This window comes from Dermatophagoides farinae, chromosome 2 (genome assembly GCF_024713945.1).
Source record: "Dermatophagoides farinae isolate YC_2012a chromosome 2, ASM2471394v1, whole genome shotgun sequence".
Lineage (NCBI taxonomy): Eukaryota > Metazoa > Arthropoda > Arachnida > Sarcoptiformes > Pyroglyphidae > Dermatophagoides > Dermatophagoides farinae.
In genome coordinates this window covers 2,360,390-2,387,271 of record NC_134678.1, presented here as the reverse complement: position 1 = coordinate 2,387,271, position 26,882 = coordinate 2,360,390, and the positions used below count along the sequence as shown (strand labels likewise).

The following is a 26,882-nucleotide window of genomic DNA, read 5'->3' as shown; positions in this document are numbered from 1 at the left end:
TGAACAAAAACTATAAACAATGAAATACAGCAAACTTTTGTATTATCATATCAGGCACACATTATTATTCTTGATCAACAGAGAAAAAAATTTCTTTTGTTTTTTGTTAATTTTATTATTTTCTAAAGACAATCGATTTTCATGACAACAACAACAAAAAAGAGAAAAGAAAAAAGATAAAAGACATGTATTGGAATTATGAGGAATTTTTTTTCTGTGCTATATATTCAACATTGAAATAAATATAAATATAAATAAATAATTAATTAATCATGTTCACAATATTTCAACATTGTCAACATTATCATCGTCATTATTATCATTATCATCATCATCATCATCATCAATATATCATTATTATTATATTCCTATTCATTCATTCATTCAATAAATTTAATGTTTGTGTTTCGCTTTTTTATGAATTTTCTATTTTTTTTTTTATTCATTTATAATGTTTCTCTTCATGATGATAACCATATCCATCACCACCATCGCCGCCACCACCTTTTCCATAACCACCATGATGATCATCATATTCACCATGATAGCCATGATGTTCAACATCATAATGTGCATGTGCTGCATGATGTGATTGTAATCCAGGTTCATTTGAATGTATTTTAGCACGAAAACCTTTTTTATCAGCAACATATTCAACGATACGTTTACGGCCATCTTTATCATGTAAGGAATATGTTCCATGCTATGCAATTAAATGATAAATAATCAAGGCAAATGATTAAATATGAAAAAAAAAATTTCAAATAGTAAACATACCACATTGCCATAATCATCACCAGATTCATGGCGTGAATTTTTTCCACCATAACCATCTTCAATTTCATAACCAAATTTATATGGATGAGGCTTTTTTCCGATTAAAAATGGATAAGAAAAAAGGAAAACAAAATCAAAATATATCAAAATTAATATTGGCAACAAGCAAAACGATTCTGTAAGCAAAATGACAACACACACACACCAAACATGAGCATGACATGTTACATGGATTGTTGAATTCATATCAACAACCCAACAACCGGAACGAATCTTGATTTAGAAAATTTCATATTCTTTTTTTCTCTCTCTCTCTCTCACACACAATCACTTTCGTCACTCATTCATTCGCACACACATCAACAAATTTGATCTTTGTTTAGTATTCTTATCATCCTTATTATCATTATCAATTGTCGTTGTCAACATCGTTTTTATTTTGGTCATTGTTGTCAAATTGTTCGGTTGTCGTTTCTCAATTTTTGCTTCTTGTTCTTTTTTTTCTCATTATTTCTTTATCAATGTCTTGTCGACAACATTCGTTGTCATTCTCATCATCATCATCAACATCATGGCCAATAGACATGAAATATATGAAGAAGAAAATTAATTTGCAAAAAAAAAATTATATCATTTCAGAGTGTTTGACAAACACGCACATACAAATTGCCGACATAGAATTTTTGTATTTACAAAACTTTGATGATGAACGGATTCATAATTTTACTTACTTTATGTTTATGATAACCATCATGATGATCACCATGATGACCACCACCATGATAACTACATTTACCAGGTTCAATCATCATAATTAATGATAATAATGCCAATATTGAACCAATAATTGTTAATGATGCAAACTATGAAATGATTATTGTTGAAAAAAATCGGAATTTGAATTAATTTTTAAAATAAAAAAAAACGTGGATGTAAATACCTTTTTCATTGTCGGTTTTTTTAAATAAAAACAAATTGTATCAGGCAAAAAAGGAAAACAAGAAGAAGATGAAGAAGCAGAAAAAAATTGATCAACCACAAAACAAAAACACAAAACAAAAATCTATCTGTTTTGATCGTTACAAAACGATAAACTTAACTGTTGCTCAATATTAAACGGATGTTTGGTATTTATATGTCTTGGATTTTCATCATCAATACACTTTCTCTATTTGATTTGATTTGAAACCAATAAATTTTTTTTGTTCGCAAACAAGAAAATAAAATCAATCGATAGATGAAAAAAAAGAGAACCAGAGATGAGAGAGAATGAATTGAATGACAACGACAACAAAACAATACAATCACACACACACACATAGACAAAAAGATTTTGTTCGATATATTTGATTGATTTCCATTTCAAAGTCAATCATTTGCACTTGTATATTATACACATACATACAGGAACAGACAAAATAGAAAAAAAAACCAAGACACATGGTACAATCTGGATTGGCGACCTTTTGACAAGAAACCTTTTTTTTTCTTTTTTGTCATTCGGTCGGATTTTTTTCCCCCCACTGATCGACAACAAAGATGGATAACACGGTATATTTCTTTTCCCAATAATCACATAAACAAATGAAATGAAATCTGATATTCGATATAAAAAATTGTTGTTTGGTATGTCGATGTATCAAGTAAATTCTCAAACAAACAAGCAGAAAAAAATCGACACAATTATTAAAATGTTTTCAAATTTTTTTTTGTTGTTTTATTTATTTTTTTTTAAATTTTATTCAAATTAAGTTTGTCATATCACGAACATGAACGAAATTATACAATCACATGAGATTTAAATGTGTTACGTGCTATTATTTTTTCTCACTTTTTTTCCATTCCGATTCATGATAGATGAATGTATTTTATGCTTTTCACAAGAAAATAAAAAAAAAATTCTAAGAATTATCATCCAATTTCATTCCAATCTCATGTGATCAATGTAATCAGTATGACAAATATTTATTTTTTTTTTTTTTTGGTCGATTTGTGAATATGTTGATCGAAAAAAATGGATTTATACAAACCCTAAAGAGATGGATAACAAAAAAATGTTGTATTATGCTATATATATACAGAATATATTGTGTACAGAATTTCTTACAAAAACACATAGGAAGAAAAAAAATTTCACTTTATTCTCACAGTTTGATGAATGAATAAAAATCGAATCATTATACATGTGAAGGATTTTTTTTTCTATTCCTAGATCTGAATTATAACAATACCAAACAATTGTGTATGTGTGTGTGTGTGTTTTGTTTTCTGTTTTGACATTCCATAGAAGTCAATGATTGGATTTTTGTTTTTATTGTTTTGATTTCATTCATTCATTCGTTTGTTTGTTTGTCTTTGTTTATATACACTCAATTAGATTCTGATATGATTTTGTTGTATTGCATCTCGTATTTTTTTTTTTTTTATTTTCATTATCATTTGTTTCACTCGCTATCTCTCTCTCTCTCTCTTTCTATTATTCACTTTATCTTCCAGATATACAAACATAGATAGTATCAAACACACGCATACAGGAACCAAAAAAAAATTGCATTCCAATTTTAATCAATTTCCGGTGGCGACACAATCGAATATTTTTTTCCTGTTTTTTTTGTTCTTTCAATAACCACACCATTCAGACAGATAGACACATACACACACACACAAACACAAACAGATGGAATTTAGTTCATACAATATTTGATTCGTTCATTCGATCAAACCAAAATCAATCTAGCAGAGAAAAGAAAGAAAAAAAAAGAAAAAAGAAAATCGAAAGAAAATGAAATCAAATTTTATCTACCACACACACACACATTAGATAGATATATTGTATTTGGTGGCAATTATTATGATTTGATTCACGAAACAAAAAGTTGTGAACAAAACAAGAAAAACAAAAATAAAAATCCTAAAACAAATGAAGAATGAAACATTTTTTTGCTTTATTGTTGTTGTTTCTTACTTTTGAAACTTTTTGTTGTTGTTGTTGTTGTTGTTTTATTCGTTTTGTGTTAATATCTTTGTGTTGACATTTGGTTATTTTACAGACTAATTGATACCAGTCTTTGTGTTGACTAAGTGATTGCACGTGATTCACAAATTTCAATAATAATCCATTTTAATTGAAAAAATCACGAACAATTTGAATTAATTTTTTTTCTGAATTCTAATTTTTCATCCATATATATGTCCACATTCATTGAACTTTTATACATTATTAATTCACTATAATGTTGGAGGTAAAAGTGAACAAAAATAATCCCAGACAATTTTCTGTTTATTACATTCAATTGTATCTAATATATACTTATTATATATTTGGCTATTTTTCATTTCAGGACTATTTTGCTTTTCATGATGAATGAAAAATGATAAAAATTTTTCCATATATAGCAAATTTCTATTATCCATCTGCTTTTTCATTTATAAATTGAAAAAGAAACAATTGATTCAATAATATAAGAATTTCTATTCTATTGTTTGTCTGCAACGAACAACATGTTCATTTATTATCGACTCTCTAAGGAACTGTTAATTCAATGTTTCAGTTGGTCCAATTGCCAACAAGATCAATCATAGGTATCGAAAGAAAGAAAAAAAAATTATCTAGCCAAAAATTGATGATTCCAACAAGCAAATAAAAAAAAGGATGTAGAGGTATGAACATTTTCTCTCAATTAAATCCAAATTTTCATCATATGTTTTTGTCTAGATTTTTTTCTATAGAAATAAAGTATCCAGACAATTTCAAATTGTCATTAACTAAACAACGACGGGTCATAGGATAGATAAAAATTGGTATGTTATATATAAATTATAATCCATATAACGAAAAAAAAGAACGAAAAAGAAACTCATCGCAAGAAAAAAAAACATTTCATATCGGTTTGTTTATTTACATTTTTGTTTTCTTTCAGATCTCATCAATTGAAAGTCTAATCATGTATGATTTTGAATTGTGGAAAAGAGAAATGTTGTTTTTTTTTCTTGGTTGTTAACGTTTACATTCTGGTATATATATACGTTATATAATAATGATCATTATCACGATCTTTATCGAAATTTTGTTATAAATAATAATAATAATGATGATGATAATTTATTGAGCCAAAGAAAAGTTATCGCATTTTTTTTTACTCACACACACACACACACACACACCAACAGAATTCAGGCAGCAAAATTGTCTCTGTGTGTGTGTGTGTGTGTTTATATAAGTTCAATCATTTTCAATGTAAATATTCTTGTCACTTTTTTTTCCATTTCAGTTATTAACAATTCTTCATATCGATTCTTGTGTTTATGTGTGTTAATGATGAGAAAATTAAATTATCAATTCTATATGTGTGTGTGTGTGTGTGATCACTGTGATGTGGGTGAACGAGAGAAAAAAAAATAAATAAATAAATCGAATATGAAAATAAGAAAACGACGAAAAATCAATATCGATATCAGAAATTCTGTGGATGATATTTTTCGTTTGGTTTTCATTTTCATGTCATGTCATTCATCATGAACACAAAACGAAAAAAAAGAAAGTTAGTATCATTTCTCAATGATGATGATGAAACCATTTATTGTTAACAGCAACAACAACAACAACAACAAAAACAGACAGTAGACATTCAATTTTTTTTTCATGGTTCATTGTAAGAAAACTACCATTACCACAATCATTATAATCGGTGGGTTAGAAAAAAAAATGGTGAAAAATAGTTTTGAATTTCAAATTTTTTAAAAAATTGAAAAAACCAAAACCGAAAACAAACAAAAAAATGAATCATCATTATTCAAAATTCAAATTAAACATACATGAATTGAATCGACAAAAAAAAATTGGATGAATAAAATCCCATTCGATTGAGTAAGAATTTCACAATTCTGTGATTTTCGTTCATTTTTATTTTTCTTAACATATCTTTCTTTCACTTTTCACTTTCTGTATATTCAAATAAACATCTTTTCAAAGCCATTCGTTCATTCATGTTTAATTCAATATTTTTGATATGTAAACAAAATTATCAGACAAAGCAACAGAATAATAGGAATAATGATTGTGAAAAAAAAATACAACTGAAACCGGATCATTTTTTTGAAATTGAAGAAAATATTCATCTATTTGACTTTTGTCCATAAGAAAAGAAAAGTTTCATGTAAATTTCTTTTTCAGAAATTTTATTTTCACAATAAAAACATGAACCTTGAATCATTCGATTATTTTATGGAACAAAATCAAAAAACAAATATTGAATTTCGTCATTTCCAATTGGTTTTATGTTTCCCGAATGATTTTTGTTATTGTTGTCCACTCGATTTCACAATGGAACATTGAAAGATGATGTTGAAAACAAGAAAAAGATAGAGAGAGAGAGAGAGAGATAAAAGACAAATTATCTGATAAATTATTTAATGATTACAGTAACAATAATAATAAAACGAATTTGAATTCTGTTATTCCACGAATCAAATTCTTTTTCTTTTTTTTGCTTTGAACCATTTGGTTGTTATGCGTGTGTTTACGGTGGTTCATATTCAAGAATAATGATTACTTTGAAATGAATTTAATAGAATTCATTCATTGAAAATCAATTTCGAAAATAGGCAAGTGCTGTCATCTTGTCGAATTTTCTAGAAATATTATCATTTATTTTGATTCTGATGCAACAAAATAAGTTGGTTTGCAATACACGCACACAATGAACATAACGAATATATATATAGAACGATGTGGTTGGTAAGAATCTATTTGGCAGTGGTAAACATATAGAATTCTTGAACACATAAACATAAAATGATGTATTTGATGAAGCCAGAAAAAGAATGGAAAAATTCTAAAATTTCATGAACAATTGAATTTATTTTTTTTATTGTATTTTTTTTTTTTTTTTTTTGTTGGTTTGTTATTCAATTGATAATAATGGAATAAAATTCATTAAATTCAATGAATGAATGAATGAACGAGGTAAATATGTTCTCTCATCATCATGGTATCGTTATTTTAACCAACAAATGATAATAAATAACGGCGCCATAATATTTGAATCACGAATATACCAAATAATAATACATTGTTTTTGTACGGCACACATTCCGGTGTCTTGTAAACAAACATACACAAGAAGAGACAAACAAACCAAATATATGCTCTCTGTTTTTATTCGTCTGGTGTGTTTTGTTGTATCTGTAAAAATGCCTTGAATTTCGGTTTTTTTTCACCATTCTTGTTCTTTCATATTTTCTCAAGGTCGTCATTATCATCACATAACCAACCGGAATAAGCATAAGAAGGATAATCCAATAGCATTAAAAATTGAAAAAAAAGCTTATAAGCATTCTATATATTCGAGTGTGTGCTGTTTTTTTTTTTTTTTTTTGGAGAAATTAATCAACCAAAACTGACTTCACCTGGTAATTATTTGAATGTAGGAATAAGACCACCGAAATCCGCAAGGTAATCTATCTAACTTTATCAATATTTATTTGATTATTAAGCAATTGATTAATCAATATTTTATTCGATTCTATTGAATCTTGTTGTTCGCTGTCACTCAAAATTTTTATATTAATTTTACATTTGCATTTTGTGCAAAACTACAACATGTTGAGAAAGAAACCGACAAAAAAAAACCAATTGATAATCATTTTGTTTTGAACATATGATGAGCTGATAAATAAACGAATGAATGAATGATGGCCATATATATATATATGTCATGTGCGAAACTATGGTTGACTTTGAGCCGCCGCCTAGACCGATCCACTGGATGGAAATAGTAGACCGGAAGCCCAAATGATATCTGGCCTTCCGAAAATAATCAACTCAACAACGAAAAGAAAAGGATTTTATTTACACAATTTAGTAAGCACACACAAATTATATTAATACACGACGTTTAGCACTTATAATAAAATTATAAGACGTTGTTACTGCAATAATGATGATGATGATTTAATTGGTGGTTTTATTCCAACTGTCTACCGATCGGGTTTCTACCTCTTTATCGATAGTGGAGGTTCTTCTTACTCCACACACTTCTTCTTTGACAACAGGTCAAATCTATGACTGTGTCGGCAACGAACTTCTTCATCCGCTTTCTGTCTTACGGATGCTGCTTGCAATGGGATCTTTGTCTTCTATCTAATTCCCACGCGGTTGTTGGAACACCAATTCTTTTTCATATTAATTTTTCATTTGCATTTTGTGCAATGTCCTCTCCTGCTTTCTACGCGGGGTATCGTTGCTCGATTGTCCATACAACCCTGTTTTATGACATGTTCGTTCTTAATTCCAAACCGATGGCTCATTTCTTTGGTCCTTGGTTCGTCTTAACAAGCCTGACCAAACGAAAACCATGGTCAGTTCCATAAAAGGACAATAATCAATTTCAGATAATCATTTATGTTTGTACAATTTGAATTGATTCTCGATCGATTTGCATGCCTGATAAATAAACCCAACCAAATGAATGAGCTTTTTCATGATGGCCTTGGCTGGTCCCCTTCATATATATGTTTCCAACATTTATATTTTTATCATTATTATACGAGATAAAGACAACAAAAAAAAACAGATGTACCGAATATGTATTTGTTTTTCATTTCTCTTGATAGGTTTCCCTCTTTATTTTCCAGATAGATAGATAGATATTCTATAAATGAAAAAAATATTTTCATCTTCGTAAAAATTTTTCAGTCAAGCAAGCAAGCAAGCAAAAAAAAATAAGCAGACGACGACGAATTCAATATATTCATTTACGTTGACGACCTTTCTTTGTTCTTGTTGCTTGCTAGCTTGTATATTTGTCATTTGTCATTATTATTAGTTTGTTTATGTGGATGTGTTTGTGTGTTGAAACATCAATTTTTTTTTCTAGTTGACAAAGGTAGTTATTTGACATTTTTTTGTTTTGTTTCCAAATTTATACCGTTACAAATATATATATCATTTGTTTTATTTGTTTGTCCAACCAGAATTTCATTTCGTTTCGTTTCGTTTGGTTTTTTTTTTTGAATATCATCACTATTTATCAAAATACATCAAATATTGATTGTTCATCATTTTCATGAAAAAAATAGGTACAAAATTGTGAAAACAACAACAAAATTCAAATACCACATTGAATGTCAATAACAACAACAAAAAAATCCAATTATATTTTTATTGAAAAGAATCTGTGTGTGTGTGTGTGGATGTTTTTGGTTATATTCATATGACCTTAATGATGATAAACAAAAAGGGAAAAACAAAACAAAATATATTCATCAGAAAAATAAATCCCAAAATACCAGAAAACAGCAGCAGCAGCAACAACAACAACAACAAAAAAAATAATTCCTTTCAATTATCCATAACATATGTGAAATTGAATCAAAATTTTGATGTTTGAATCACCAGGGTGCTAGGATCATCATTATTATACTATACTATTGATGTTTAATGATTATGATGATGATACTGAATGAATACGAACAACAACGGACAAAACATACACACAGCTAAATGTGAATCAAATTACTAGAATATTCTCGTTTTTCTGTGTCTGTGTGTATGTATCCATAGGTCATGTTTTTGATTTAATTTGATTTGATTATATCTCATTCCTTCTCCTCTCCTGTTGTTGTTGTCCGAATATTTTTTCCCCTCATTGGAATTCACTTACTGATGTGTGTAGTTTCATTATTTATCACTTTTTTTACATTTTTTTTTCATTATAACAATTTCATTCCACGGATACGAATAAAAACTAAGTGAAATGAAAAGGATATCCATGAATTACATCAATTCATTTGTTTTTTTCTTCCCCTTTTTTCCCCCACACACAACGATTCCATATCAACCGATTCAGAAATGGAAACATTTCATTGTTATCATCATCATCATCAACAGTATCACAATTTCCGTAGTTAAACAAACCAATATTAAATCACCATCATTTGATCTGATGAAGCTAAAATGAAAAATTCTATAGATAAGAGTTAAATGGTGATTTTTCATTCAGTTATTCAATCCATTCATATTGCTGTTTTTTTCCCTTTTCACTCAATTTCAATGTTTCTCTATATAGAATTTTTTTAATTTAATTTTATAGGAATTCTATTATTTTTTTTGTTATTCATTTTACCAAAACCAAAAACTAAATGATGATGATAATAATAATAGCAAAAAAAAACAAATCATGCACAAGATTATCTTAATATAATGCATCCATGGACAGAAAGATTAACTAACGAATTTTTTTTTCTTTTCCATGTACTGATTGTTCTCTCTCTCTCTCTCTCTCTCTCTCTCTCTCTCTGCCTCTCGTTTATCTAAGTGAATTATTAGCCAATTTATAAACAAGGATTCTAGTCATCATTCCTGATATGTTGGTAATGATGTACATTGTTATAATATGGTCCACTATTTTTATTATTATATATTTAGAACGCAAAACACGATTATACTTATGTTTCATTTGGTGTGTTTGAGTTGTGTGTGTGTGTTGTGTGTATGTGTAAATGTTTATATCATGTTGTTATAAATGATAATCATGATCATAAACTAAACCAAATGGAAAATTTTTTCTTGAATCCCTTGGCAACTTTTTTTGTAATTATAACCAAAAAAAAAATCCAGAAACAAAATATATTTTTTTTTTTGGGTAAAAATGAATTACGATAAACGCCTATTTAATCTCTCTCTCTCTCTCTCTCTCTCTCTCTCTCTCTTGTTTCTTATGGTTATAATATATACTTTTACTTGTCATGTCGGTAATATCCGTGGAACGGAAATCGGGTTTATTTTCCTAGGTTCTTCTACTGTTGGAATCATGGATAAATTAATGATTCACCGATACCGAGTAACCTCATTCCTCAGAAAAAAACGTTGTCCTTGATTTTCGGTTATATAATGGCAATAATAATAATTTCCTGGCCATGGCCATGGTTAATTATATGAACATTATTGTCTAATCGAATAATGATAATAATCATAATTTTATCATGATTTTTTTTATAAATATTTCGTTCCTCATAAACATTTTATACACGCATAATAATAATACTGATGATGATATTCTTTTATTTTAATAATTATTTATAATAGAATGGAAGTAGAAGATGTGTTACCACCACTTCGGTCGCCCAGTATGCAAGCACCACAATTACAACATCTTTATCGTCTACGTACAATGTCGACGATTGATGAACGAGATTTTCCCATATCAACTGAAGGAAATATTCCAGAATCGGTTCAAAAAGGAAAAATTATTGGTGTATTCACTAGTGGTGGTGATTCACAAGGCATGAATGCTGCTGTTCGTGCTGTTGTTCGTATGGGTCTTTATCTTGGTTGCCGTGTCTATTTTATCAAAGAAGGCTATCAAGGAATGGTCGATGGTGGTGATCATATTATTGAAGCTTCATGGGTATCCGTATCTGGTATTATTCATAAAGGTGGTACGGTTATTGGTAGTGCACGATGTGCAGAATTTCGTGAACGTCAAGGCCGTCTTAAAGCAGCATATAATTTAATTCAATATGAAATAACTAATCTAGTCGTCATTGGTGGTGATGGTAGTCTAACTGGTGCCAATCTATTTCGTCAAGAATGGCAATCTTTAGTAGAGGAATTAGTCAATACAGGTAGGTGAAACATTTTTAAAATTATTTTAATAATAAATTAATTGATTTATTAATCAACAGGTAAAATTACACCTCAAAAGGCTTCAACAGTCGAACATTTGCACATTGTCGGAATGGTCGGATCTATTGATAATGATTTTTGTGGGACTGATATGACCATTGGCACTGATTCAGCATTACATCGTATCATCGAATCAATCGATGCTATAGTAACAACTGCTTCTTCTCATCAGCGTACTTTTATACTCGAAGTCATGGGCCGTCATTGTGGTTATCTAGCCCTAGTCGCTGCTTTAGCAAGTGAAGCCGATTTTGTATTCATACCAGAATGGCCACCTGAAGCTGATTGGAGTCAACGATTATGTCGAAAAATTGAACAAGTATAAGACAAAATTGTTTTTGTTTTATTTGTAATATTTGGAATTTTGTTTGCTAGGAACGACGACTTGGAAAACGATTAAGCATTGTAATCGTTGCTGAAGGTGCCATAGATATGAATGGTAATCCAATTCAAGCTGAAACAGTCAAAGATGTGATCGTTAAGAATACTGGTCAAGATACTCGTATCACTGTACTTGGTCATGTACAGCGTGGTGGTAGTCCTAGTGCATTTGATCGTGTTCTCGGTTCACGAATGGGTGCCGAAGCTGTTTTAGCATTACTAGAAGCGACTCCTGAATCACAAGCTTGTGTCGTTTCATTGGACGGAAATCAAGCTGTTCGCGTACCCTTAATGCAATGTGTTGAACGGGTAAGATTTTAATTTTTTTTTCAATTTTAATTAAAAATCGATATTTATTTATTGATTTTTATTCCAACATTAGACTAAATCTGTTGCCACAGCCATGAAGAATAAACAATGGGAAGAGGCTGTTAAATTACGTGGCATTAGTTTTAAACGAAATTTAGAAACTTATCGAATGTTAACCAAACATGATCCACCCAAAACCATTGATCATAAAGGCTTTCGATTAGCCGTAATGAATTGTGGTGCACCATGTTGTGGAATGAATTCAGCTGTTCGATCATTTGTTCGTAATGTAATTTTCCGTGGTGATACCGTTCTATCCATTCATGATGGTTTCGATGGTCTAATCGATGGCGATATCCGACCGATCACATGGTCAGAGGTTCGTGGCTGGGTCGGACAAGGTGGGGCTAATCTTGGAACTCGGAGAACATTGCCAGATGATCAAAATATTGAAAAAATAATTGCCAATTTACGTCTCTATCGTGTACAAGCATTACTAGTCATTGGTGGTTTTGAAGCTTTTCAATCAGTCTTATATCTTGCCGAACGACGACATCAATATGTCGAACTTCGCATGCCAATGTGTTGTGTCCCTGCCACTATTAGCAATAACGTTCCTGGTACTGATTTTTCATTGGGAGCTGATACTGCCCTTAATGAAATAACGGAAATTTGTGACCGAATACGACAATCAGCTCAAGGTACTAAACGTCGTGTTTTCATTATCGAAACAATGGGCGGCTTTTGTGGATATTTGGCTACGTTGGCCGGTCTTGCAGGAGGAGCCGATGCAGCCTATATATTTGAAGAACCATTCAGCATCAATGATCTGATTGGTGATATTCGATTGATGCATGTCAAAATGGAAGAAGGTGTTACCCGTGGTTTGGTTCTTAGGTTAGTCATTAAATGTCTTTGGTTCTATTACCAATTATAATTATTATTTACCGATAGAAATGAAAAGGCCAATTCAAATTACACAACAGATTTCATGTTCAAGCTTTATAGTGAAGAAGGAAAAGATAATTTTTCCACACGAATGAATATTCTTGGCCATATGCAACAAGGAGCTTCACCATCTCCGTTTGATAGAAATTTTGGTACAAAATTGGCAGCTAAAGCAGCCGAATGGCTTACAAGACAATTAGAACATCATTCAAGGCCACTAACAGAAGATTATAATGAATTGGTATATAATTCAACCTCACCGGATACAGCAGTTTTGTTGGGACTTATTGGTCGACAATATCGCTTTACTCCGGTACAAACATTGAAAACACAGACTGATTTCAAGTATGTAATCATCATTATCATCAATATTAATATTATTATTATTATTATTACCATAAAGACCATTTTTCCAATTACCAATTAACATTGTGATCAAATTAATTATTTTTTCTTCTTTTGTTAAATAATTATCATTATCTATGATGATGGGTTGGCATGTGTTTGAAAGATTTAAGGAATGCACGCAATGCATGCAAGCTTTTCGTTTAGGTTATTCGTTTGATTTGTTTCAAACCAATCTATTTCTTTAGTTAATTTCATTATTTATAATTCATTGATAAAATTTTTTTTTCTCATCTCTCTCTCTCTATTTTTCCATTCCTACTCCCTTTTTTACAACAAATTATTTGTCCATATCTTTGTGTTTATAATAACTATCATCATTTTCTTGTTGAAATGTTTTTTTTTTCTTTTGCCAATATTTACCCATCTATGTATCTCTATGTATATAATGTTGTATGTGGTGAGCGTAGAAATCGTCTAGGCAAAGTACAATGGTGGATCCGTCTTCGTCCATTATTACGAGCATTAGCTAGTCCAGAACAATTAGAATTGAAAGATGTTGACGTAACCGTACATCATTTTGTTGAATTATTGGACAAAGAATAATTTGATCGACGATTTGACCATCGAATTCAATCAATGTTTTTTTTGTTCAATCAAAAAATTGATCGTTACCAAAAAAAAAGATAACAAGTGTATTTGTCCCTTTATTATTATTATTTTTTTTTTGTCCTTCGTGTTCTTTTTTTTCTTTATTTGTTTGTTTGTTGTTAGCATTCAGGAATGAGGATATCAATTCTCAATGAACGATTTTTTTTCGTTTTTTTTTTTGGTTATTAGTCAGAAAATTATTTTTATTTCAATCACTACAGTACAATAAAACAATACATAAAATCGAAATTCAATTGAAACAAAATCACTAACAATAGAATCATATCTCTTGTTCGTCCATTTATAATAAATATATTTTAAAACAATTGTATAGACATCGTATACCATATTCACATTGGTATAAAAAATTACGTCCATTATTACGTATATTGGCACATCATGAAGATATTTATCAACCAGAAGTTATACAGGTACAAGAAATGGATGATATATTCAATGATGATGTTTTCGATGCATAAATATTGGCAAACAACGATGTTCATTCAACATGGCTGAATAATGACGAAATGAAATGCTGATTCCCTTTTTTTTGTGTTGAACATACACTACCCATCCTTTTGTTCCTTTTGCATAATCGACAAATTTTTTTTTGTTCAAAAATAAAAATAAATCTTGAATTTCAGAATTTGTCTCTTTTCGTCGCCTGTATTATGTATAAATGAAATTTATCATCATATTTGCTGATTATAATTTTTGAATAGATTCAGAAGAAATAGTTACACTGATGATTTTTAAATTTATTTATATTCGATTCGATTTAATTCGTTTCAAACATCAAGTGTGTTACTATTCTTCTGTATCTAGACAAATTCAATTAATGATGAAATGGAACATTTTTTTAGAAAAAAAATTGAGATGATGATAATATGTATGAAATCGGATGTAGAAAGGATTGACAGACTGATGATAATCATCATAAAATAATGTTGTTGTTGTTGTTAAACTAAACATCAGTCATGACTATCCTTTCGTAATCCGACAAACAAGTTGTGTAAATGAAAATTTATTGGAAAAAAACATACATACACACATACATATATCGACTTACGTTTGATTACAAATTTGATTGACATTTCCATCTATATATCGGGATATACAAGTCCAAGAAAAGTTGTTATTGAATGAGGGACAAAAAAAATAAGTTTTTTTTGCGATCAAATTAATAAATTATCTCATATCATGTATGATTTTCAGGTTATAAAGCCGAAAATTGTACTTGCCAAATTCAGAAAAATTAAACATGACTGAAAATAATAATATCAATTTTTTTTCGGATAGAGAGCAATCTTTTTTTTTCTCAAGATCTCTATTGATTTGGATGAAAGAAAAAAATTTTCAGTGCATGTAATCTTTCTCAATTTAGCTGACAAGTTTCCAAATTTTATTTTCACGTAAATGGATTGATGGTTTGATGTATATGAACGGTTATAGTTGTGTATATATTCTCGGAAAAACAATCAATTCATAGCAATGGAGTAGTTATGAATGATTAAAACCGTATGGATTTTTTTTTTTTGAATGATGTAAGTAGAAAGTAAAGTTTTCATCCATTTCACACCATCAGAATTGTTGTTGTTGATTGATGAAACATTGAAATTGAAATGATCACTATTGAGAATTGTGGTCGAGTTTTTATAATCGAAAAAAATGTCTCTTGTACAAAGTTTCGGTAGCTTTATTGATGATGATCAAAGTCATTATTATATCGAATTTAGTTGATCATCATCATCATCGATGGATTTGGATGACAAAGCCCATAATATCATATATATTGGATCTATTCTCTATTTGTCAATTATGAATAAACATTAAAAAAAACTAAATTGTTTTTGCACATAACGGATTTCATAATATATACACACACACACACACAACATACTTGAAATGACTGGCTGACACTAGTTGCATACACAATGTTTGTTGATCATAATGATGATCGATATTCATCCAATGGTAAAGAATCTAAATAACAAGCTAATAATTTTCATGTTTGTTTACAAAATGTAGATCATCAATAGATATAGATTCAGATTCAGATTGGCCACTGATCATTCAATTAGATTTGATAGATGAAATAGAAATTTTTTTTTGTTTTTTTTTCCAAGAAACATTTTCTGCCACCGCCATAATTATTCAAATGTTGGAAATTTCCAATCGAATATTATTTCAATCAAACATTGCACTGTAATGGATTATGATGATCATTAGCATCGAATTTGTATTATGGTGACATTAACTATAGACAGCAAAAAAAAAAACTACTATCGAAATTTCGATCATCATCAGAATGCCATCATCATTTGATATAATTAGTCTAAACATTATGATTCAACAATTCAATGTTTTCATGTTTCACTGTTCTATGTATTATAATATTGGCATCGATAAATCGGGCGATCATCATCATCATCATCCACATCGTTGACATGGTTGATGTTTTTGTTATTTTCAAACATTATTATAAAAAATAATTGCCATGTTTCATCGAAAACAAAATTCAAACGATGAGCATCAAGCAATGAAAATCCATAAAGCAGTTCATCGTATGCCATTAAAAAAAACAAAATTCATGTTTATCCAAAATTTCCATGTTATAACAACAAAATATCGTGAATAATGACTTCTGTATTGTTTACGAATGAAAACCAGCCACTATAGCCAAGAATTGGATCAAATCAATTACAAACGATGAATGTTGACAAACCTTAGATGAAATATATTTAGATATATACTTTGGACATGGAAAACATCCATTTCAAACATACATAATGATTTCCTTGTATATATAACGTTGAAACAAAATGATGATTGCATACAAGGATGATGGATCAAACAAAATCAATAAACACTATTTCTATGGCAATTACCATTTATGGAATTTGTTTTGCCATTCAGTTTTGATAATAAAATGGCAATGTTTATTAAACAATGAATAAATCATTAAATAATGATAGTAGAATTGTTGTGTTTAAATTATTAAAGGAAATGGAATAGAAATGATTTTCCAAAGATTAATTCGATACTATCGATGATTAAATGATGAATCGATGGTATCCACAACAATGTTTGCATTAAAATTGTACACATGTTTAGAATCGATCTGAAACCCAAATTCCAATATGTCTCCACGGATTTTATACAAGATTTCATCAAATGTTCACCATTTTTTACATAATCCACGTATTAGTACATTGTTGAATCAAAATACTATCCGTACTATGGCATTGTTTCCACCAAAAAAGAAAGATGACGAAGAATCACCAGGAATTCGTACGAAAGAATTGGTACGAATTCGAGATTTTTTCAATGAAGAAGGTCTCAAATCAGATTATGATAAAAAACATTTTGTTAACACGATTGAAGATTTCAATAATATCCGTAAAATGAAACGTTTTGGATATACGGAATTTATCGCTGCTTCTTTACCGGCAATGAAAGAATTTGGCGTACATAAAGATATTGATTCATATAAAGCATTGATGCGAGTCTTTCCAAAAGGTGCATTTATTCCATCCAGTAAATTGGCTGCCGGATTCTTCCCTCATTACGTTCAACAACAAACAGCCATCAAAATTCTCATACAAATGGAAGAGAATGGTGTTATGCCTGATAAGGAGCTTGAATCGATCATAATCGACGCCTTTTCTAAATATTCGATAGTTTGGGAACGTTGTGCTCGAATGATTTATTGGATGACAAAGTTTAAGAATGCAAATCCGTTTCCATTTCCCGAAAAAATACCTACTGATCCACTGGAGTTGGCAATTATAGCTCTTCGACGTATGACATTTTATATTGATCCACAAACAGAAATCTATGTTTATCGTGTAAGTAATTCATCATTTTATTTAATTTGCACTGTAATTAAAATTTTTAAAAAATATTACATTTTGTAGACAACTCAAATCGAGGAATCGGACGAAGATACTTGGATATGTTTTGCACAAAGTGATAGTCAATGTAAATTGATTGACGGATTAGATTTGGAAAAATATCGTTTATCTGTTGATGGGCCATTTCAAGTATGGGCTGCAAATAATTCTCTTACATATTTTGTTTTTTATGCTCGAGAAACAAGAGTCAAAGAAAATCGTGACCTGGTCGAAGAATTTCTAAAGGCCGAACAAGAAATTGATGGTCAGTATTATCTAATATAATTCCCAATGGTCAATGATAATGATTCTCTCTATTCTATTTCTAACAGATGTCTCGAATATACCCTTATCTAATTTCGGCCACCTAGATTATGATGAAGGAGCCAATCCAAAATGTAAAGTACATCAACAAGATGATGGAACAATATTGGCCATTGTAGCTACCGGTACATCTAGTCAACAGTCCTTATTACTATGGCTTCGTAAATTCGAACAACATAATCCTCGATTACGTTCCGTACCTATTGTCGTTACGCAGAATAATCCCGACCAAGAACAATCCTCGAATGAAAATGATTTCCAACGAGATTTCGATTATAAATTACAGTGGAAAAAACAACAACAAGCGCAATCATCAGCGTCTGATGATAATAATAAATTTAATGATCAGAAATAATTTCATTTTAATTTGTAAATAAACTTGTTGATTCTTTCATCGTGAATTTTAATTTTTTTTTCAAATTTTCCTACACACATGATCGATTATTCGATGAAATCGATTGTATCGATACAATCGATTAAAGTTATTACAATTCAAGGGGAAAAAAATAGCAATTGTAGTAGCAATAATGCTACGACAATGCTACTACCTTTATAATTTGTAGCTGTTGGATCTAGCTCGAGCACCATCACTGCCAAATCCCGAACGCCGCTTCGAATATGTCCGTTACACATAGTTCTGAACAATTTTGTGTCATCATTATTGCTTTAAATGTTTGTATATGCTTTGAGTTTCATCATCAAAATCTATGTTTTGTTTTTGATAAGTTTTAATTTTTTTGGTGATTTGTACAAAAAAAACCAAACATTTAAAATTTAAATGAATATTTCATCAATCTAAATTTGGTTTATTTAAAGGTAAAATACATTTGTTATTTGTTTTGATTATTACAATCACAGTAAACAGCTGATTAGCAGTTATAGTTTGTGTGTAAATATGTTTAGCAACAATCGGTGATGATGTAACTTTAATTTTGATCAATTTTTTTCCTTCTACTTATCAATTGATAGCATAGTTTATTCAATGAACATAGTTTTCAATTTTTTTTCTGATTTTTTAATTGTAGGATCTCAATATTATTTGTTGCTTTTTGATCTACTCGAATTTCTTTACTTTTTTAGGTAAAAACATAAACAACAAAAATCGAGTAGCCTCATTTTCATCTGTCAATAAAATACTACCTTGAACCAGTATATCATGCATGAATAAATGACGAATAGTAGAGATGGTAGTTTTATCCGGTTTTCTGTCTCAATCATTTTCTATTTGGCGCGCAATGTATATGTTGTATTTGTGGCACCTGACACAAATATATCTTTACAATAACCTTTTTTTAATGTACTTTCTTTGGATATATCTGGTCATATGTCGTGTCAAAGTGCATTATACCTTTCTATTTGTAATAATAAAACCTTAATCATCATCATAATAATGAGCCACCCGTTATACATCATTTTTTTTCGTAAAAGAGTAAGAGAGAGAGAGAAAGTCAACATGGCTCAATTTTCATTCTGAAAATAAATGCACCATTGCAAACGCACATAGTAACCAATAAACAGCACTCTTCTTTCAATATAAAAAAAAAATTTGATGTTGGAATATTGTTGGATTGTGTGCGAATGTATATGAGATAGATGTGTGGACGTTTGCTTAGCCGTGTGTGTGTCTGTGTATGTTTGTGTAGCGTATGTAAAAGTATCCAACAACAACAACAAAAAAAACGCGCATTGGCTCAATGTTTTCGTTGGTTTTGCTTGCTGCTTGTATTTTTACTCTCTATCTCTCTTTACTCTGCATGCATTTATATTACGTATGTATGTGGTATGTGCATGTTTTTTTGAAACATGCATGCTTTTCCATTAGCTTTCTTCTTCTGTTTCTGTGTTATGATGAGTAGTGCTTATGGTATTAATTGGTCGGCCATTTTTTTGCTATTACGAGCAAAATTATATGAAAAAACTAAAAATATTAATGTTTTTTTCCGATTATCTGCTTATTATAATTGATGAAAAAATGAACATTTAAAAAATTCTTATTTGAAAAATGAAAATTGACCATATGTTTTTACATGTGAGTGTATGTGATTTTCTATTTGGCGCCATAAGTTTATCCGCATGTCTGTTGTGTAATCTATCAATATATTCATCATCAATAATAATAATATATCTTTATTTATTTACTGTTGCTATTGCTATAATAGCTCATAATGATGTAATTATTAAAAAAAAAGTTTAAATATTCTATGGCTTTGTTGTATTACATTCGAAATTTTTATTTTTAAAAAAAAATAAATTCAAACATGATTATTATTGATATGTTTTTTTTTATAATTTTACAGATTCAAATCTGCCGGCATAATGTTATAATTTAATTAGTGATTGCTGTTTTCTTATCACTTTCGTGAACTTGAAATCGATCAATCAACAAAAAAACAACAAACTTCATTTTTTTATATGTAAAAACAAAAATGCTAATCGACAACGTTGACACCGTTGAATTGAAACGTAAATTAGACCCGGAAATTGTCCATGGAATTTGGTCAGCAATCATTCAACTTTCACTCAAACAACATGATGATTATGGCAGCAATGTTATTGGATTTGATTACGACCAAGTATTTGTTGAACAAAAACTTTTGGTGGAATATATGGTCGAACATTTTTCCCGGCTAGAGAATTCCAAAAATGTTTCATTGTCAATCGAACAAGCCGTTCATGAAGGTTTAATTCGAAAACAAGAGAAAAAAACAGCTGAAGATGGGCAGTTGATGATGAATGGAAATGTAAGTGATAATGATGATCACAATGTCGACAACAAACAGAAAGAGTATTTAATCAGCTTGCCTCATGAAACGATGAAATTTCCATCACACGATTGGTATTGTTTTGAATGTCATCGTATTAATTACAAAAGTAATAAAACCAACAACGATACTGATGATGATAACAGTGATGAAACTTGTTCATCATCTTTGATACTAAAGGAATGTCAACATTGTTGGCGTGTTTATCACCAAAAATGTGTTCAACAGGCAATGGAATTTATTGATCAAATAATTCCCGAAAATGATCGAATAACTTCTAGTAGTTTTTCGAGTGAAACATTTATCTGTCCTATTTGTATGTTAACTAAGAAATATTCATCTTTTTCGGTTGGATCTCGTCTTTTTGATCAAAGTGAATTTAATCAGATATTGAGCTATACATACACGCGATTCAAAGCAAAAGCATCGCATCAAATATCACATTCCTTACTTAATATGAAACAATCATTGTACAATACAACCTCTATGTCATCATTGATATCATCAAAAATAGTATCTTCTTTGTCATCCACTTCTTTATCAGTTCCAACTCATGAAATGAATGGTGAACTATCATCAGAATCGAACAAGTTCAAAAAAGCAATTCTGAATCCAAGAGATTTGTTCAATCAATTGGCAATCAATTATCTTTCATACAAATATATCGAACTTGATGATATGGAAAAATATTTAGAAAATAATCAATATAAAACCATTGCAGAATTTTTCGGTGATTGTCTTACTGTTCGCCATATGTTAGAGGTGGTTGTTTGTTCTCAATCAGAACAATCACCAACCGTACAACGAAGAATAAGCGATGCTTTATCACGTATGATTGAAGCCACCAGATATGAATTGAAAGAAATGATTGGTTGTGTTGATTGTTATCGTAATTCTAATCGACAAAATAATAAGTTATGGTTTTGTTGGCCTTGTGATCCACCACATGTGTTGGTTTTTGCTAAACAGAAAGGCTATCCATTTTGGCCAGCCAAAGTCATCTATCCACGGAACAGTGATGAGATTGATTGTTGTAATCAATTGGATGTTAGATTTTTTGGTTCGAATCATGAACGTTCATTAATTGACAAGTCAAATATCAAAGATATTAATTCATCATTGGCTGAATTGAACATATTGAAACCAATTCAATCGTTGGATAAAGCACTGCAAGAATTACGCACATATAGGGAATTATTGGAATCAAAAGACCCTATATCAACAGATGAATTCAAAAGTTTTAAAAAATGTATGAATAAAGCACCGTCATCGGTTTCGAAATATGATAATAAAGAAGGTGAAATTAATAGCACAACTAATAATTCTAAAAGTGACAAGTGCAATTTTAAAAATGAAGATCAATCGCTTAGACGAACAAAACGGAAATCAAAATCAAAGTTTCGTAGACAAAATGATGATGGTTGTTTTGAAGATCTAATGACTGAAGAAAGCAGCAGTGTGATGGAAGAAGATGATGTTGATGAAGAGGATAAACAGGCTGAAAATGATGATGAACAGGATAATTCTCAATCAAATGATACAAAAATAAAATCAGATGAAGATGATGCTACAGATATTGATACTTATACTGCAAATAGTGAACCTGAAGATTCCACTGGAACTAATGAGAAGAGTAATTCAAAATCTCCACCCAAGGGGAAAGGTCGTGGCAGACCTAGAAAATATCCATCATCATCAAGCTCAGCAACAACTGGAAAAAAGCAACTTAAATCTCCTAAAAATAAATTATCATCACTATTGTCAAAAAATCGAATCCGAAGGAAAAAAATAATATATTCGCCAAACTACAATTTTCGTCCGTCCGACAATAATGACAATGATTGTTTATCCATAAATACTAGTCTTGATACATCATCAAAACGTGGGCGTAAACCTAAACTCTTTCATTCACCTGTTTATCATCAAATTCCGTCTTCCTCAAAATCGGTCAAAACAGTAAAACCATCGCAACGTTTATCAGCTAAAAAATGGATACAAAAATCAGCATCAATAGCCAAACGAAACAAAAATGAACTTCGTTGCCTAACAACTACCTCACCATTGAATAAAAAAGCAAAATTACATTCATCATCACCATCATCGACGTCATCTAAATCTAATTTACATTCACCGAAATATTCAAAAAAACAACGTGAAATTGAACGTGAACGCCAGTTGATCAAAGCACGTAGAAAATTGTTAATGAATGAAATGGAGACGCCCAAGCATATACCACCGGTAGTGGCAACTAAATCAATTCCAACGAATTCGATTTTATCGTCCACAATAGCAAAACCATCATCATCTATCTTAAATAAGGTTTGTCTTTTTCTTTTTTTTTGTAATGAATTTTCTATCATTCTATTTACTTAGATTCTTAATGCTAACAACTATAAATCAATAAACTTCGATTCTTCCAATTCTCTTTATTCACAAAATGCAATTCATGAACCTATCAACGGTTGTGGTCAATATTACGGTAATAATGATAAACATCATCAGTTACAACATGACTACGTTCTAGTTTCGGATGGTTCTATGATCAAATCAGAAACGACTGATAACAATGATAAAGCTGATTTGATTCGAAAATCCACTGATTACACAACAAGCTTTCAACAGGAACATAAGCCTCCTAGTAGTTTTCTTAAACCTTTGAATAGTGAAGGCGAAACTGATGAAGATCGTGTCACAGATAACGATGTTAGTAATGACCAAAGTAATACCCAAATAGATGAGAAATCAAAGGAACCTAAAAATGAGAATGTACATAATAATGATGACAAAAATGTGAAACAAAATAATTCTGCTGCAATTGATGATGATGATGATGACGATGAAGAACCATATCTATATGATGATGAACAATTAGAAGAGCATATAAACTATTATCTAGCATACGAAAAAGAAAAGGCAAGACAAGATCACCAGCAGCGATTAAATCTTTACCATCAACAACAGCAGCAACAACAACAACAAATTTTGTCTGATCACTATCATCAAGTGAATCATTTTCCACCAAGAATGATAATGCCCAATAATTTGCTGGTCGATCGATCTAAATTTGAAGAAAGTTTCTCGCACAAAACCAATGGATTTGTGAATGAATCACCATTTTCCGAACCATCCAAAAAATATATTGATTACTCACAAGCTCAAATCTATGTACCAACAAAAAAGAATCAAAATCTCGTTAATTCATATCTTTATCATGTAGAAACGAACAATCAAAAAATACCTCATTATCGTGGTGATTATCTTGCACAATACATTCTGCAAAAGGATGAATTTGAACCCGAAGAAATGCAGATTAGCCCACGAAAACGTGGTAGACCATCAAAAAATGTTGAACATTCTTCATTTGAACATTCACAAAAGGCACGTTGTTTACTGGAAAAAAGTTATCTTCAAGATAGTGCTTGTAATCGTGCCTGTTTGACAAATAATGTTAAAGCATTTAAAAAATTCAGAGAATTTCTCGAAACACAAAATAAAAATGAAATTTCAAAGGTTAGTCGTTTTATATTTAAAAACAATTGCAATTACCATTTTCTTTTCCTTTCGATTTACACAATTTTTAGCTCAAACGAGAACTTGAAGAATCCAAACAACAAGTATATCGTTTAACGAATAAAACGACTGAATTAGAAATGATTGTTAAAAATGAACGTGATCTCAATAAACGATATAATCCAGCTGTCATCAGTCAAATGGAGGAACGATACAAACGTGAAATATCCGAAGTAAAACGAAAACAATGGGTATGTATCTTTATGGCCATATGATGATCCTATTCGAATTGATTTTGTTTTTCTTTTTGTTTAATAAAAAAATAGTGTGCATTGTGTGAAGCTGAAGCAAATTATTTCTGGTATGTTCAATATTCTTGTTTTGATTTTCTAATATCTAATTTTTTGTCTTTATTTTAGTTGTTTCAAAACAGATTATTGTTCTCCAGAATGTCAACTGAAACATTGGAAAGCTGGTCATCAATTTGAATGTACAAGAAATAAGAATAATGGCAAAATGAGCAATGATAAAGCTATCAAAATTGAATAATGGTCATTCATCTTGAAAATTTTTCATGCATATCATTCATTTCAAGCAATCAATTGATACAGCTTAACGATTCATATATTTACGTATATATTTGTATAAATGTAAATAATAGAAAAAAAATTTATATAACAATATATGATTGCAATTAATTAATAATTACAAAAAAAAAGTTTGCCAATACAAATACAATGACAATAAAATGAAAAAATTAAACATCTCTGTGTATATAGAGATAGCTATTATGTTTTTTTTTCGATATAACGAATTTTATGCTGAAAATTGTTCTTTTTTTTACATAATATAAAATAGGAGCAAAAAAAATCGCAATTGTTATTTTTAGAATTATTTTTTCAATTATAATTTTGTAATATTATCATCATTCATATAATTCTTTTGTCCAAAAATTGTCTATCATTTGACCAATCATTGTAAACTATCAATCTCTGATTTTCTATATATATAAACAAACATATTCATGGTGGATTCTCATTTTTTTTATAATTTATTTTTCTAATAAAAAAAAATTAACGACGATTCAGGTGTCCTGGTTTGAATTTGAATTTTTGAATATTGAATTTTTTGTGTTTTTCAAAATTTAACCACATCAATCCCCAGATGGCAGATAGCGTTCATTTAATCTGAATATATAAATTCAGCCAGGATTATACATCTACATGGAAAAAAATTAAGAATCTAAATGCTTAAAATATTTTCATTCATTCATGTTCTCAACGAATCAACAGATTACACGAAACAAAGTAAAGAATGAGGAAAAGAAGGATGGATGGATGGCAAAAGATTAACAGTAATAATAATAAATAATCGAAAATATGATTGCAAAAGCAACAACAACAACAACAACAACGACAACAACAACAAAATCGATTTATTTCTCTGTGTGAATATTCATTTTCTATATATATGATTAAATTGTTTTGCAGACAGGTATATCAAACAGAGAAATGATGTTGATAATAATAATGATAATAAATGTCTCTTTTATTGACTTGTTTTTTTCCATCCTTATTATTGCTTGTTATACCTCCTGAATCACAGAAAAACAAAGATGATGACCACGATGATGATGAAAAAGATTGAGGCTTGTTAGATTTTGGATAATAAACTATCTGTATAATGATGATGATGATCTGACTTGCTTGGTATGATAACCTTAAGAATTAATCTTTATAAATATTGTTTTTTTTCCTTTCAATGATTTTTTGTTCTTTATGATGATGAGGATCATCAGCATAGTTAGGTTCGCCGTTAACAAAATGAGATCTTCTATGTAGTCGAATAATGATGATATCGATGACGATTTTAAAGTTCAACATTTTCTTCTTTTTAAATCTTCAGAATCTTGTTCATTCTATTCAAAGGTTTTATCATTTGTTTTTTTTTTTGTTCTTCAAATAACGACTGTCAACATATGATCCACATGAATGATAATAATGGAAAATACCATTTGAAAGGAATTTTTTTTTATCATTCCATTGATGCTCAAAAGAATTCAAAATTCAAATAAATGTACAAAATGATTGTGAAAAAGAAAAAAAATTTCAATTTAACCTTCACAGCTAAATTAAATGCGAAATGACATTTATTTATTTATTTTGATTCTATATCTTTTTCTTTATGTATATATATTTTTAATTGGTCACTGATCTTCTTTTGTATGCTTATTTGTCATCCATGATTGAAAGGCTAGTTAGCCTGTGGCTAACTTTTCTTTCGTTTTTTTTTTTT

The 26,882-nt window shown here is 29.7% G+C and overlaps 4 protein-coding genes across 11 annotated transcripts; 3 read left to right on the top strand and 1 right to left on the bottom strand.

Moving 5' to 3' along the window:
• Window positions 1–90: 90 nt before the first annotated feature.
• On the bottom strand, window positions 91–1,881 carry LOC124500421 (uncharacterized). Its single transcript, XM_047064496.2, has 4 exons — window positions 1,718–1,881; window positions 1,509–1,640; window positions 778–867; window positions 91–703 (listed from the first exon to the last, which is right to left on the bottom strand). Exons 1-4 carry the CDS (start codon window positions 1,724–1,726, stop codon window positions 443–445), a joined length of 492 nt encoding a protein of 163 aa, XP_046920452.2. The 5' UTR covers window positions 1,727–1,881; the 3' UTR covers window positions 91–442.
• Window positions 1,882–6,830: 4,949 nt separating this feature from the next.
• On the top strand, window positions 6,831–14,744 carry Pfk (ATP-dependent 6-phosphofructokinase). Of its 6 annotated transcripts, none has more exons than XM_075736094.1 (8): window positions 6,831–6,957; window positions 7,025–7,231; window positions 10,865–11,403; window positions 11,464–11,783; window positions 11,840–12,154; window positions 12,228–13,051; window positions 13,109–13,447; window positions 13,918–14,744. In XM_075736094.1, the coding sequence occupies exons 3-8, from the start codon at window positions 10,866–10,868 to the stop codon at window positions 14,051–14,053; spliced, it is 2,472 nt and encodes an 823-aa protein (XP_075592209.1). In that variant the 5' UTR covers window positions 6,831–6,957; window positions 7,025–7,231; window position 10,865; the 3' UTR covers window positions 14,054–14,744. The 6 variants fall into 6 exon arrangements, with proteins under 6 accessions (XP_075592209.1, XP_075592207.1, XP_046909901.1 ...); XM_075736092.1 differs by having other exon boundaries at window positions 6,832–6,957; window positions 14,433–14,744; XM_075736093.1 differs by lacking the exons at window positions 6,831–6,957; window positions 7,025–7,231 and adding exons at window positions 8,326–8,663; window positions 8,752–8,856 and having other exon boundaries at window positions 14,433–14,744.
• A 2,427-nt stretch (window positions 14,745–17,171) lies between these two features.
• On the top strand, window positions 17,172–18,716 carry ECSIT (evolutionarily conserved signaling intermediate in Toll pathway, mitochondrial). Its single transcript, XM_047054759.2, has 3 exons — window positions 17,172–17,946; window positions 18,016–18,256; window positions 18,324–18,716. Exons 1-3 carry the CDS (start codon window positions 17,239–17,241, stop codon window positions 18,668–18,670), a joined length of 1,296 nt encoding a protein of 431 aa, XP_046910715.1. The 5' UTR covers window positions 17,172–17,238; the 3' UTR covers window positions 18,671–18,716.
• A 158-nt stretch (window positions 18,717–18,874) lies between these two features.
• On the top strand, window positions 18,875–25,670 carry LOC124494457 (uncharacterized). Of its 3 annotated transcripts, none has more exons than XM_047057627.2 (6): window positions 18,875–19,131; window positions 20,613–23,396; window positions 23,451–24,587; window positions 24,659–24,838; window positions 24,914–24,948; window positions 25,007–25,670. In XM_047057627.2, exons 2-6 carry the CDS (start codon window positions 20,742–20,744, stop codon window positions 25,134–25,136), a joined length of 4,137 nt encoding a protein of 1,378 aa, XP_046913583.2. In that variant the 5' UTR covers window positions 18,875–19,131; window positions 20,613–20,741; the 3' UTR covers window positions 25,137–25,670. The 3 variants fall into 3 exon arrangements, with proteins under 3 accessions (XP_046913583.2, XP_046913592.2, XP_075592196.1); XM_047057636.2 differs by lacking the exon at window positions 18,875–19,131 and adding an exon at window positions 20,078–20,485; XM_075736081.1 differs by lacking the exon at window positions 18,875–19,131 and adding an exon at window positions 20,279–20,344.
• The last annotated feature ends 1,212 nt before the right edge of the window (window positions 25,671–26,882 follow it).